The sequence below is a fragment of the Myotis davidii genome, unplaced genomic scaffold (genome assembly GCF_000327345.1).
Source record: "Myotis davidii unplaced genomic scaffold, ASM32734v1 scaffold4, whole genome shotgun sequence".
NCBI classification, from domain to species: Eukaryota; Metazoa; Chordata; class Mammalia; order Chiroptera; family Vespertilionidae; genus Myotis; species Myotis davidii.
Window position 1 is genome coordinate 276,784 of NW_006294707.1, and position 12,317 is coordinate 289,100.

General features: G+C 61.4%; 2 protein-coding genes across 2 annotated transcripts in view; one reads left to right on the plus strand and one right to left on the minus strand.

Moving 5' to 3' along the window:
• Window positions 1-327: 327 nt before the first annotated feature.
• Window positions 328-4,374, plus strand: LOC102764381 (ubiquinol-cytochrome-c reductase complex assembly factor 2). The gene is made up of 4 exons (XM_015567458.1): window positions 328-354; window positions 600-794; window positions 1,720-1,789; window positions 4,200-4,374. Exons 1-4 carry the CDS (start codon window positions 328-330, stop codon window positions 4,325-4,327), a joined length of 420 nt encoding a protein of 139 aa, XP_015422944.1. The 3' UTR covers window positions 4,328-4,374.
• Window positions 4,375-5,140: 766 nt separating this feature from the next.
• ITPR3 (inositol 1,4,5-trisphosphate receptor type 3) overlaps window positions 5,141-12,317 on the minus strand; it is a 120,267-nt gene continuing 113,090 nt past the window's right edge. The window contains 10 exon segments of the mRNA XM_015567459.1: window positions 5,141-5,969; window positions 6,495-6,656; window positions 7,547-7,707; window positions 8,307-8,472; window positions 9,231-9,358; window positions 9,439-9,543; window positions 9,972-10,164; window positions 10,653-10,817; window positions 11,487-11,659; window positions 12,060-12,185. Coding sequence (XP_015422945.1) covers window positions 5,901-5,969; window positions 6,495-6,656; window positions 7,547-7,707; window positions 8,307-8,472; window positions 9,231-9,358; window positions 9,439-9,543; window positions 9,972-10,164; window positions 10,653-10,817; window positions 11,487-11,659; window positions 12,060-12,185 — 1,448 coding nt within the window. The 3' untranslated portion in view covers window positions 5,141-5,900.

The window sequence follows — 12,317 nt, forward strand, 5'->3', positions numbered from 1 at the left end:
CACCCCTCCGCAAGGCTCCCCCTCCCCTCCCATGTATCCCTCAGAGCCCAGCTTAGTCGCACTCTGCCATACACTGACCGCTCACACCGGGGGACACACCCTCCTCCGGCTTCCTGGAGCCCACACTGCCCTAGCACCCCCTTATGTGGTGCGCCCTTCCTGTGTTATAGGTTTAGTAGGGGTCCGATGCACGAAATTCCCTCGGCTGCCGGCACCAGCTTCCCTCCACCAGGACCGGGGCTTCCCTCACAGAGGGCGGCCTCACCCACCCGCCTCAGCCTGCTGGTCAGTGGCCTGGGCCTCCCTCTGCAGGGCGATCATGAGGCGATGGCCAGGCGCCTGACCAATCGCATCGTACCTGCCTTGGCTGGCCTGGCATCAGTGGGTGTCATAGTGTGGTCCTTGTTCCACTGTTTGCCGTTCAGTCGATTTGCATATTATGCTTTTATTACATAGGATGTGGCGTCTCCCGCTGCAGCTGGGGTGGTGGTTCACAGGGCACAGATGCTTGGATGTTTCTTTGCCAGCTGGTGGAAGTTTTTCTCTGGTTGGGGAGTGATGAGGTGGAGCCATTACCCCATGAAGGTGATGTCTAATAGTGGGCAGTGAGGGGAGTTGGGCAGGTGAGCTGCTGGCCATCCTCGGGGACTGCCTCCTGGAGGGGCTGGCCGGCATGCAGGGCCCGCTGGCTCACTGCCTTGGGGTTCTTTGTGTTTCAGGTGGCAGAGCCTGAGGCCTGCGATGAGATGTACGAGAGCTTAGCACGACTCCATTCAAACTATTACAAACACAAGGTGAGTGGGCACAGTCTGCCATGTCCCCCGCCCTCTGACCTAGAAGAACAAGTGAAAACCTGATTACAGTGTTTTGTAAAGAATGTCGGCTTTGCTGCTTTCAAGTGTAACCAGTAATCTCAAGCAAGCCAACAAAGGCACCTCATGGAGGCTTTCAGGTCACTTAAGTAAACGCTATTTATAATCTCGAATAAAAGCTGTGTAATGTATAAGCCAGTGTGGGCTTCTGGGCATGTCTGGTGGCTTAGATCTGAGGTTCTCCGTGTGCTCCGGTGAAAGTGCGCCCCGCCCCCTTGCTGACAGGTGGGTGGTTGGGCGCCTGTCACACTCCACCCCCGGCCTTCCGTGATTTCTGTCAGATCCCACTGAGCGTGGTTTTCAGGCTTGAAACTGCTCAGTAATTCCCCACATACGCGGGGCGGGGCTACGTAGGTTTAGGGTGTGAGCACAAGAAACACAGAGATTACTCTTGTGTTATTACTTATCAATTACTGTGTTATCTTCCATGTGAGCCGCTAAACCTACCTGGCCCCATGGCCAGTGCCTCGCCTGTGTGGAAGAGGGTTACTTCTGAGTCCTCGCAGCTCAGTGTGTGGCTCAAGAGCAGCAGCGGGGGCATCCCCTGGAGCTGGTTAGAGACTCGTGGGCCCAGCCCGGTCCTGAGTGACAGCCTGCACTTGCCCAGAGGATCCTGTGCGTGGTTAAGCGGGAGCCGCCCGCCTGCCGCCCGCAGATGATGCCCACACTTGCAAGGCCGCATCTGGGACTCCAGGTGGCGCTGCTCTTCCGCCTGCCGGGCCTCTGGTCTCACTCCAGTGGCCCCTTGCGTGCAGTCAGACAGAGCCAGGCTTCTCCAGGATGGCAGGCCCCAGGTTGTGCTGCTGAACTAACCCTCTCCCCCTTCTCCCCTCTGCCCTGCGACCAGTACCCTCGCCCGCGGGACACGAGCTTCAGTGGCCTGACCCTGGAAGAGTACAAGCTGATCCTCGCCACAGGTACGGCGCCGCGGCCCCGGGCTTGTTTGCAGGTGGTTCTAGTAAGCCCCTCTGCCTGTGGGACACCGAGGAGCTTCTGAAGCGACAGCCCTTAGACGTTGGCCATAGACTATGGAGAAGGTCAGCAGCGTTGTTTTAAAGAGAAAATCCATCCTTCGAGCTTTTAAAGTCAGGGCCGAGCAGCAGGGACGGGAATGCTAGTCGCCAAAAGGAAGTAGTTGAAATCAGGATGGAAGGAAAATAATTTTACTTGTATGGTCCTAAGAGGGCTGTATAAACAATGAGGGCTCTGATTGAAACAAAAAGCCACTCAATGCACATGGATGGAGCTATCCACTACGCCTTATCTGGCCCCGGGGACATGGTCTGTGGGTTAACTGGGCATGTTTTGGAGTCGTTGATAGACTGTGATTAGCAAGAAAGGAAATACCCAGGCCAGCCCAGCCCTCCGCACTTCCGCACCTCCATTGTCACTGACGGGGAACCCTGGGTTGAAGTAGGCAGGTTCTGGAAAATTACTATTTTTATTTGCAAGGATATCATATGCAAAAATAGGCTACCCTTTTCTGAGGGCCTGGCCCTGAAACATTCACCTGCGGCGGCACTGCAGACATTTCTCTTTCCTGCTCCTCTGGCATTCCAGAAAACACCTTCCAAGCAGACTCACACCTGGTGGTGTCACCTGCTGTTGTATCAACGCTGTCCTGTTTTCATTACAGTGCCCTGGGAAACTGGGTAGGTTTTTTTCCAGGCAGGACCTTGAAATTCCCGCATTGATGCCCCAGGTCACTGTGAGGACTTGGAGAGTTTCAGCCAAGTTTGAACTTGAAACTAGAGAGGAAATAAGCTCTCAGCCTCTGCCCTTCGTTGACCTCAGGCCGCAGTGCAGAGGTGCGGGCTCCCCTCCATCGGCCTCCCGGAAGCCTGCCGCCCGCTCCCCTTCACAGCAGGCCGCAGAGCCTTGTTTGACTGTCGGTCAGCGTTCCAGATGTCTCCTCTGAGGGGCCAAGAGAACACCTTGCAGTGTCTGTCGTGAGAGGGTTTGAGGCCGGGCCATTGGCCTTGGCCTGCATCCCAAGTGTGTCCACGTTGGCTTGGGATCATGGGAGACTGATCCCATGGCTTGTAGTGGGCAGGGTTCAGCCCTCAGCATCCAGCTTTGTGCCCCACAAAGGGACCTGGGCTTCTGGGCTGAGGGGCCGTGTGCCCTAATTGTCAAGAGACCACTAGCAGTCAGTGTTAATAAGTAACGTGTTACCTTTAGTTCCAAAAAGCCATTCCTTTTCTAACAAGTTTTATTAACAGTTAAAAATCCAGGCTGTGTAATTTGGACAATATTATGGGGAAATCTAATTTAATATACAGGTAAGAGTAGGTGTAAAATCTTAGCCCTGGAGAAACTTTAAACCAGTGGTTCTTGATGGGGCAGTTTTGGTCCCTGGGGGACATGTGGCAGTGTCTGGAGATATTTTAGTTGTCACAGCTGCGCGTGGGGTGGACTTTGGAGGTTGCTATTGGCATCTAGTGGGTAGAAGCTAAGATGCTACAATGCACATCCTACAATGCACAGGTCAGCGCCCCAACAAAGAATTATTCTGCCTCAACCCAAATGTGGATAGTGCCAAGACAGAAACCCAGCGTTAGTTCCTTGGGGTGTGTGTGTGTGTGTGTGTGCGCGCGTGTGTGTGCGCGCGCGCTCATGCTTAAGGCGCCCATGGCCTCCCACAGCCCCCTGCTGCCGTCATAGCCATGCAGATGGCCCCTCCTTGGGTGCAGGTCAGGTGCCAGGCAAGCTGCCTCCATGATTGCCTTTCATCCTCACACCTTTTGAGGCAGGTATTTTCTCCCTACTTTGCAGATGAGGAGCCTGAGGCTAAAGGGTAGAGGAATTTGTTGGAGGGGACCCAGTGGGGGAATGATGGGCAGGGATTCTGCACAGGTCCGTCTCCCCCCCGGATGCCTGCTCAGCTCCACAGCATGGGGCCCCACCGCGCCCGGGCTCAGATCCCCGCTCTACCTCTAACTGGCTGTGCGACCTGAGCAACTTGCTTAACCTCCCTCTGCCTGTTTCTACCCCTAAAATATGGAGACATCGGGTGTGTGGCATAGGCCAAGCTTCGCCTGTGCCACACACAGCTCACTGTCTCCATCTGCCCACGCACGCGTAGCCCAGGCATCGAGGGCGTGGCTTGGTGCTGAGTGGGAGGGGGCGGTGTGCTGAGCCGCCCCGGTACACGAGTGCTCAGTCCACGCTGGCGTTATTTTCCTGTGACCTATCTGACCTGCTTTTGAGAAGCTGGGTCTACACGCCCCTTTTTCGGGGACAGACTGTGTGAAAAGAAGGCCTGTGGGGCCAGTACCCGGCCTCAGATGTTAGACATCAGCCTCCTTTCTGTCTGGCCCTTTGCAGACACCCTGGGGGAGCTGAAGGACATGAATAAAGGCTTGTGGAAGAAACTGCAGGAGAAGTTCTCCGCCCGGAGTCCCGAGGAGAAGCAGAAGGCCTGGGCTCAGTCCTTATCTCGCCCGCGGACCTGAGTGGAGTCTGTGTATTGCCGTCATAAATAAAGCTCCCTGACCCCCGCGCCGCTGCTTCGGACCTCAGCCAGCCCCACAGAGGAGGCCGCGCCGTTCCAGGGAAAGTTCCAGGGAAAGCTGCGCCCGAGCAGGCGTGCCCAGCAGCCGCCCGCGGTCAGGGTGGGACGTGTCCAGGGGAGAGGAAGCAGGGGCTCCGGCCAGGCCTGGGAAGGGAAGGGGCGGGGCCTCCAGGCCAGGGCTTCCTGTGCAGCCATAGGAGCCCCTGTGGGGGGAAGGGGGGTCTGGCTGGGAGCTCCTGGGAAATAGCCAAAACTAGCCAACCTGGAAGAAGGCAGGTGGTCGGCCCCGTGCCCAGGCCTCAGAAAGACGGAGCGGGTCCTCTGCCCCGGCCTTGCAGGAAACCTGTGTTCCAGTTGGTTTAAGGGGCAGAGTGGAGCTACAGACAGCCGGGGCCGGGGCCTGGGGCTGTGGTGGCTTCTGTGGGAGGCCAGGACACACGGGCCACCTTTCTGCTCCACGGAACCTTAGCTCTTACTGGGGCCTTCACATTTCGGACCTGAGCTGAGCAGGGCGGGCAGGGACCCACAGCGCTCATGGGGAAGAAGCCAAGTGGGCTCCAGTGCATCCTGGGACGCACACGACAGGCATAGGGCATGACCAAACCGGCGACACCAGTACCGCTCCAGCTCGTCCAGGGACCCTGTGTGCAGTCCCCGACAGTGGCTCAGCCTCTCCCAGGGCCAAGGTGAGGCCAGGCCAGCGGGCCACGTCAGCCCCACAGCCCCAGGGGCTAGAGGAAACGGCAGTCCTTTCTAATGAACTATATTTCTATTAATTTATTTAAGGTAATTAACATATTAGTTCTCAGGCCAAAGGATTTGTAAAACATTACACCAAAAGGAGAAAAAACAAGCGGTCAAAAACCAGCCAGTCACGCACCCAGCCCTGCCCCTTCAGCCTGTGACCCCAGAGGCCCAGGAAGAGGCAGGGCCCAGGAGCAGGGCCTCCACCCTCGGCCGGCAGTCCCCTGGGGCTGGGGCTGAGGCTAGGCCACGCCAAGGGCGGCCGGGACACAGTCTGCACTGTCTACGGTCTGCACTGTCTACGGCAGACCTGAGGCACAGGAGGCGTGCGGGGCTGGGCACCCGGGAATAACTTAGTAACAAAGCCCTAGTGTCCCGGCAACAGCATCACGGCTCCTCCCCCGGAGGCGGGCAGCAACCAAAACGTAGTGCTTGGAATAAAGAGGTGACCCCACTCCTAACCGCCCCCAGGAGGAGTAGAGGAATGTCAGTTACTGCTTTAAGGGACAAAGCAATCCTCTAAGAGACGTCTTTAAGGCAATAAGGTAAACTGAGTCCCAGTGAGTGTCTGAGTTCTAAGGGCTCCCCTTCCGTGCTGGCCAGCACCCGGGTTGGCTCAGGGGAGTCTGGCATAGCAGGAGCTGGAGGCTGGGTGGGCACCTGGCCTCGAGCTGGTGAGCTGGCTGGGCCACCCGACCGAGAGAAGGGCAGTGTTCCCAGCCACAGCTCAGTACCAGCGCCCGGCGCAGGCTTCGGCGGGTCTCGCGGGCTCAGCGGCTCATGCAGTTCTGGACGTCCACAAAGCCCAGGCGCTGCCTGCGTTTCCGCTGCTCGGTCATCTGGTTAAACGATGCCACAGGTCAGGCCCCCGGCACCCTCTGCACAGACACTGCCGAGGGACAGGGCCCACCCTCCCGCCATGGGCCCTGCTGCCGCTCAGCACTGGCGGCGGCCCAGGCCCTCGGGCAGCGAGATGGAGCCCCAGACCCTTGGTCTCAGCTCACTTGTCACAGCCCCGGCTTTGTGCAGCTGGGAAGCCGCCCCACCCAAAAGGGGCTGCCTCGCCTCTGCTGCTGCCCGATGGGGGGCGGTGCTGTGTCTCAGGGGCTGGGGATGGGCTGCCACCCCCAGTCTAGCTTTCCACAGAGGGGAGAGTGTTTGGGACCCGTCTTCTACACCAGACCCAAGGACGGGGGCCAGGAAGAAGGGGGGGGGGCATGGGGGACATGCAGACCCCAGCACCTACTCTCTCCCCCACAGGGCAGGCTGGGCTGTGAGCTCAGGGGGGCCTGAGGCTGCCCAGTGCAGGCTGAGGGCGGGGTGGGGCGGGGTTGGGGGGGCAGAAGGGAGGGCTGGGCGCACACCTGCTCCTTGAGCTCATTGAGCTGGGCGGTGAGGTGGGACACCAGCTTCATGGTGGAGCTCAGCTTGTCCTGAAGAATCCGGATCTCGTTCTGCTCCCCCTCCCCTTCGTTGCTCACGAGGGACATGGCCCTCATCCGGGGGAACCAGTCCAGGTTCTTGTTCTGAAAAAGATGGCCAGCGGGTGAGCAAGCAGTGCCGCCGGCCCCGGCGACACACTCCCAGGACGTGTCGGGGAGGCCGATGCCCGGTCCTCCCCGGCCGGAGTGAGCTGGCAGGAGCCCTCTGCAGTCAGGGCCCAGCACTGGACAGGCTGGCTTCCATTAGCCGCTCTGCCTTTCCCGCTGTCAGCACCATCTGTTCACTCAGCCCCTCCGAGGTGGAGGGGAGGCCTCCGCACCAAACCCCGAATCTCCGTCCGTCCTTCCCTTCCCCTCCCCCGGCACGCACGCCCCAGGAAGATGCGAGTGGGACGGATGGAGCAGGAGGCCTGCATCTGCCATGTCTGGACCCCAGCCATGTTTCCCACGACAGGAGGGAGGGACCAAGCCGTTTTCTGGTTCCGTGGGGCAAGCTGTGAGCCTCAGGCCAGCTGATAGACCTGCACTCCAGCCAGCTCACTGCAGATTCACAAGCAAACAGGACTCTTCCCCACTGAATGGGCCTTCGCTTCCAGCCTGCGAGGTCTCTGCTGTGCGGCCACAGAAGATGCACCCTCGTTGGAACTGATGTTCTCCTTGACCCCAAACGCGATAGTACATTTCCTCCCAACGTCCAGAGCAGCAGCCACGGCCCCGGGACATCACACCGCTGGGGCTGATGGGTTTGCTGCGCGCACGCGCTCGCGCTCTCTCTCTCTCTCTCTCTCTCTCTCTCTCTCTCTCTCTCTCTTCCCCCCACCCCCACTCCCTCTTCCTCTCTCTCCAAAAAATAAATAAAAACACAGCTTCCTCGCTCCCTGCTGGCCTTTCACCAAGTGCCCACGGCTGTCCCGCCCCGCCCCCAGGCCTCCACAGTCAGTGCAGGCGGCCACGGCCACCTCCCAGGACCACACCTTGATCATCTGGGCCACGTAGCTCTCGGGCCCCGTGTAGTCGGTCTTGTTTTTCACGCGGACCAGCACGATGAAGTACAGGTAGTTCCACATGTTGTGCTCGAACTTGATGTGCTCCTCAAACGACACCGTCTTGTTATCAAACTTGTCCCTCTCCAGACCTGAGGGTGCAGAGGGCGAGGGTGAAACCACCCGCCTCCAGGAGCCTGTGAGCCACCCGGGCCGCACACACCACCTCCGTTCTCAGGCCCGGTCTGGTGAGTGCGGGCACTGCCCACTCGGGACACTCAGATCCCCTGCACTCAGCAGCAGCCACGTGGCGTGGCCATCGGCCCTGCCCAGCGGCAGCCCTCACCAGGCACCTGAGGACGCCGGAGAAGCAGGGCTGCCTACAGGCGACACCTGCTCCTCAGCCTGCGACGGCTGCAGGAGGGACCAGCACTTCAGACCAGGGATGGGAAAGCCCTGGACTGAGACCAGAGGCTCGAGGCTGCTGCCTGGGCTGGGGGGGCCTCTGTAAGTTGAGCGAGTTCAAAAGAATGCTTTGAGGCCTTTTCCCGCTCCCTGTTACTCCAAGTTCAGGCAGGGCCTGTGGTCCCCAATTCTGAGATGAGCAAACAGCCATCAGCCCCAGGGCAGGGTTCCCCGGGGGCCTCAGGAACCCAGGGAAGGGCCAAACCGAGGCAGCCCTGGGCCCAGATCATGCCCCGGCCAGGGCCGCCCGGTCCCCAAGGCCTGTGCGGGCGGGAAGCAGCCTCACCGCAGATGAAGCACGTGGTCTTGAGGATCTCCTCCTTCTTCTGCTTCTCGCTCCTCAGGTCGGCGAAGGTGTCGATGATCACCCCGAAGATGAGGTTCAGCACGATGATGATGACGATGAAGAAGAACAGGAGGTCGTAGACCACGCGGGCCGGGAAGAGAGACTCCTGCAGGGCAAGGAGGGAGGTGGGTCCGCAGCCCCCGTCCAGCGGGCAGGCAGGGTTCCGGCGGGTCAGGGCTGTGGTGGAGGGGCCCGGCCACAGCAGAGGGAAGATGGCAGAGTGGACCCACCCTCACTCCATGGGGCGAGAACTGCACCCGGAGTGCGGGCTGGGGAACAGCGGGCTCAGAAGGGAGGCCAGCCCGGCAAAGCCCTGGACTGGGAGTGGGGCTACGGGGTAGGCTTGCCCTGCCCCTAACCTCGGGGCTGAACCCCTCTGCCCCGCCCTCAGCACGCCAAGCCTCACAAGGTCTAGAAGCCTCTGTTTGGCTAAGGAAAGGGCTTATCACCCCCTCGGGAGGGGGACAGACTGCTGTTGTCCTAGCCAATCCCGAGGCCTCTATGGAGCTGAGTCAGCTCCCCGCTGGGGGCTGGGGCTCTGCCTCACAGAGGAAGCACTGTGGCCTGGGCCCGCCCAGCGCTGACTCACGCCTTCCCCAGCCTGGCAAGGCCGGCTACCCAGGTCCCTCCTAGAGCGTCAGCAGGGAGCCGGGAGGGTGTCTGAGCAGACAGGCGGGGTGGCTCAGCGACAACGTAACTCACTTTGACGGAGCGGGAAGTCAGGGAAAGGGGTGTAAATGGGGGCTAATGCTGAGATTGGGGGACCAAGCGGCTCTGCCTGGCCCCGACCCGAGGGCAGGACCCTCGCAGCTGCTGCCGGGCCAGGGCTTGGGCCCCATGGATGTGGGAGGGGCGGGTGCTCACGTCTTTGGAGGGCTTGCGGAGAATGTCGCCCACGCCGCCGCCGTTGCGCAGCCCGTGGTTCATGACCGTGACGATGCACATGAGCAGGGTGTCACAGGCCCGCTCCGCGCTGTCCAGCTCCTCGTCCTCTACAAGCGCAGTGTGTGCTCAGACCCCGGCCAGGCACCTGCCACCCTCCCCACCCGACTCCCGAGACAACCTGCCTCACCTTCCAGGACCTCGGGCACCGAGACCCCTGAGCCACAGTCTATCCTGTCCCCGCTGCACGTGCCCATGAACGTGGCCGCTCCGTGCGGCATCCCCAGGGGGCTGGCTGGAGGGATGTGAACGAGGCCACAGGAGGTTCAAACGCCCGCCTCGTCTTCCCCCTGGTCGTCCCCAGCATCACACCCTCCAGGAAGCCTGCCCGGGTCCCGCCAGGTCCCCCGTCTGCCCACAGAAGGGTCTTCACGCCCCTGCCCACCGTGGGGCGCACGCCCAGGCCTGGCCGGCAGCCCCGCACATACTGAGTCTGACATGGATGACAAGGTCTGCGCGCAGTGGCTCCTCAGGGAGCCGGAGACCCAAGGCTCTCCCACCCCTCAGTCTGCCCCAGGGAAGGGGAAGGTGTGAGCTACCCCTCCCCAGAGCCAGGACGGGAACTGAGGCAGAGGCCTGGGAGGCTAAGCAGGCCCAGGCCCTGGCCAGGCACGGTCACCGGGGCAGCCCCCGGCCCCCCGCCCCCACCGGAGGGGCCCGGACCTCGGGAGTGGTTGCTGGGCAGCCGGTCCACCTCGAGGATGAAGTCATCCTTGAGGAAGAGGAAGCCCACGATGGAGAAGAGGTAGACGAGGATGAGGGCCAGCAGGGCGGTCAGCAGGATGGAGCGGCCGTTGCGGGTCACGCTCTTGATGACGTTGAACAGCGTCTCCTCCCGGTAAATGAGGTCGAAGAGCTGCAGGGCAGGGATGGGCCTTGAGGGGGGTGTGCTGGGCCCGGGCTGCCAGTGCTCCCCACATCCTCCCCCGCAGGGTCTACGCTTAGGCAGGTGAGCCCGCGGGGGCCTGGAGGCTTCTCGGAGCCTCTGGAGTTCTAAGTCCAAGGAAAGGGAGGGCCGAGGGGCAGGCTGTCCACACAGAGGGTGGGGTGCCCGGCTCTCACGGTGGGCTTGCTCTGTGACTCATGTGCATCAGCTCACTTCAGCCTCACAATTATTCTGGAAGGCAGGCGCTGTTAATTATCCGTTTTACAGACAGGGAAACTGAGGCACGGGGCAGTCGCCCACCTAGGATGGTCTGGTGCCAGAGTCCAGGCTTGAACCAGCACCATACAGGTCCAATGGGTCAGACGGGGCCAGGAGTGGCCATCGGGGCCGGGAAGGCCAGGCTGGGGCCAAGCCGAGGAGGACCGGGCAGAGCACAGGGCACAACCGCGGGGCCTCACCAGGATGCTGTAGAAGAGCTCGTGGGCAAAGAGGCCCAGGACGCTAGTCAGGATGTAGCCCACGTGGTAGAGGAACTCCATGTCCATGACCATGGCCTTATAGCCCCGGATGAAGGTGCCGCGGTTGCCCACGAAGCTCACCACGAACACGATCTTGTTGGTCAGCTGGGGGCGAGTGCGGGGCATGGGGTCAGGTCCCACTGCCCACCCTGAATCTCTACCCCTCCCTCCCTGCCCACCCCAGCCTCTACCCCAGCCTCTACCCCAGCCTCCACCCCAGCCTCCCTGCCCGCGCGCACCCAGCTCAGAAGCCACGCCGTCCGTGGAGTGGGTCTGAGCTGCTCCTGCTCAGCCTGGCAGGCACATTAATGAAAATGCTCCCAGGATGCATCTGGGCTCCTGGGACTAGGAGAGAGGAGCCCCGGGTGCCCCCGTTCCAGAAAGAAAGGGAGGGGTAAGAAAAGGAGGGGGTCAGAGAAGACCACCAGTAGCCTTTACAGTGACTGAGTTAGAAAAGACAGCCCCTGCTCAAGGCACCTCATCTCCATCCGTCAGGAAACGGCCAGAATATGCAAAGCTTTGCTGTCTCCAGCAGAACAGTGCGTCTGGGCCGTGCACAGCAGCCCTGAATCTGGGGCTCCAAAGCTGGGGCTCCTGGCCGGCTGTCTCGTGCCAGCGCCCCAGTTGTCCAGGGAGACGGAGGAGGCACAGAGGGGTCCCCGCTGCAGGTGCATAATGAGCTTGGAATTCCAACCCAGGTACGAGGGGCGGGGCGGAGCAGTGGCCGCTGGGAGGTAGCAGGGCGGTCGGGGTGGGGCTCCCTCTGGCACTCACGTTGAGGGCACCCAGGATGTTGAGCGTGGGCCCGATGCCCAGGTAGTAGATGGAGCGCAGGATGAGCGCCACGATGAGCGGGCGGACGCTGTAGCGCTTGGTGAACAGGGCGGCGATGGAGAAGCAGATGAGGATCCAGAAGAGCAGCGAGATGAGCGGCGAGTCCAGCACCCCTGGGCCGGGAGCAGGACGAAGCGAGGCGTGCTCAGGCCCACACCCCAGCGACCCCAGGGAACACCCCTTCCTGGAAGCCTTCCCTGTGAAGCTCCTGGGCACCGGGTTTCAGGGCCCCCATCACACCCGCATCGCTAGGCCTGAGGCAGGAGACCCCCTCCAGCTGCCGCCGCCACAGCTGGTCTCTGGCTCGTGTGTGTGTGTGTGTGTGTGTGTGTGTGGGGCGGGGAACTGTCTGCAGAGGTCAGAGACCCTGTCCCACTGGACCACGCCCATGTCCCCCCACGATGGGGTGTGCAGCCCGAGGGCAATGCAGGGCACTTCTGCCCACTCCGCACCTCACCCCCCAGGCTCTGCCCAAATGGGCCCGAAGCCCCTGCCTGCCGCCCCCGTCCTGACCTGTGGACGCGCCCTCTACATAGGGGTAGAAGAAGGCGATGATGATGTTGATAAACACGGCCAGGTTGAAGGAGATGCTGCCCCACAGGGTCATGCGGCGGGAGAACCAGTAGATGAGCGGCATGCCTGCGGGAGGCCGGGGTCAGGGGCCTGAGCCACACTGTGCTCACCCCACGCGGGCCCACTGCCCGCACAAGTCCAGGCCCCATTTCAGAGAAAAGCACTGGAGCCCTCCGTGGGGTGGGGTGGTGTGGGGTG

What these genes read in the sequence shown, in the direction of transcription:
- LOC102764381 (XM_015567458.1), top strand. Translation starts at nt 328, where the DNA reads ATGGCCAGGCGCCTGACCAATCGCATC. An exon ending in CAAACTATTACAAACACAAG is followed by an intron (nt 795 to 1,719) that starts GTGAGTGGGCAC and finishes CCCTGCGACCAG; the next exon opens with TACCCTCGCCCGCGGGACAC. An exon ending in CAAGCTGATCCTCGCCACAG is followed by an intron (nt 1,790 to 4,199) that starts GTACGGCGCCGC and finishes GGCCCTTTGCAG; the next exon opens with ACACCCTGGGGGAGCTGAAG.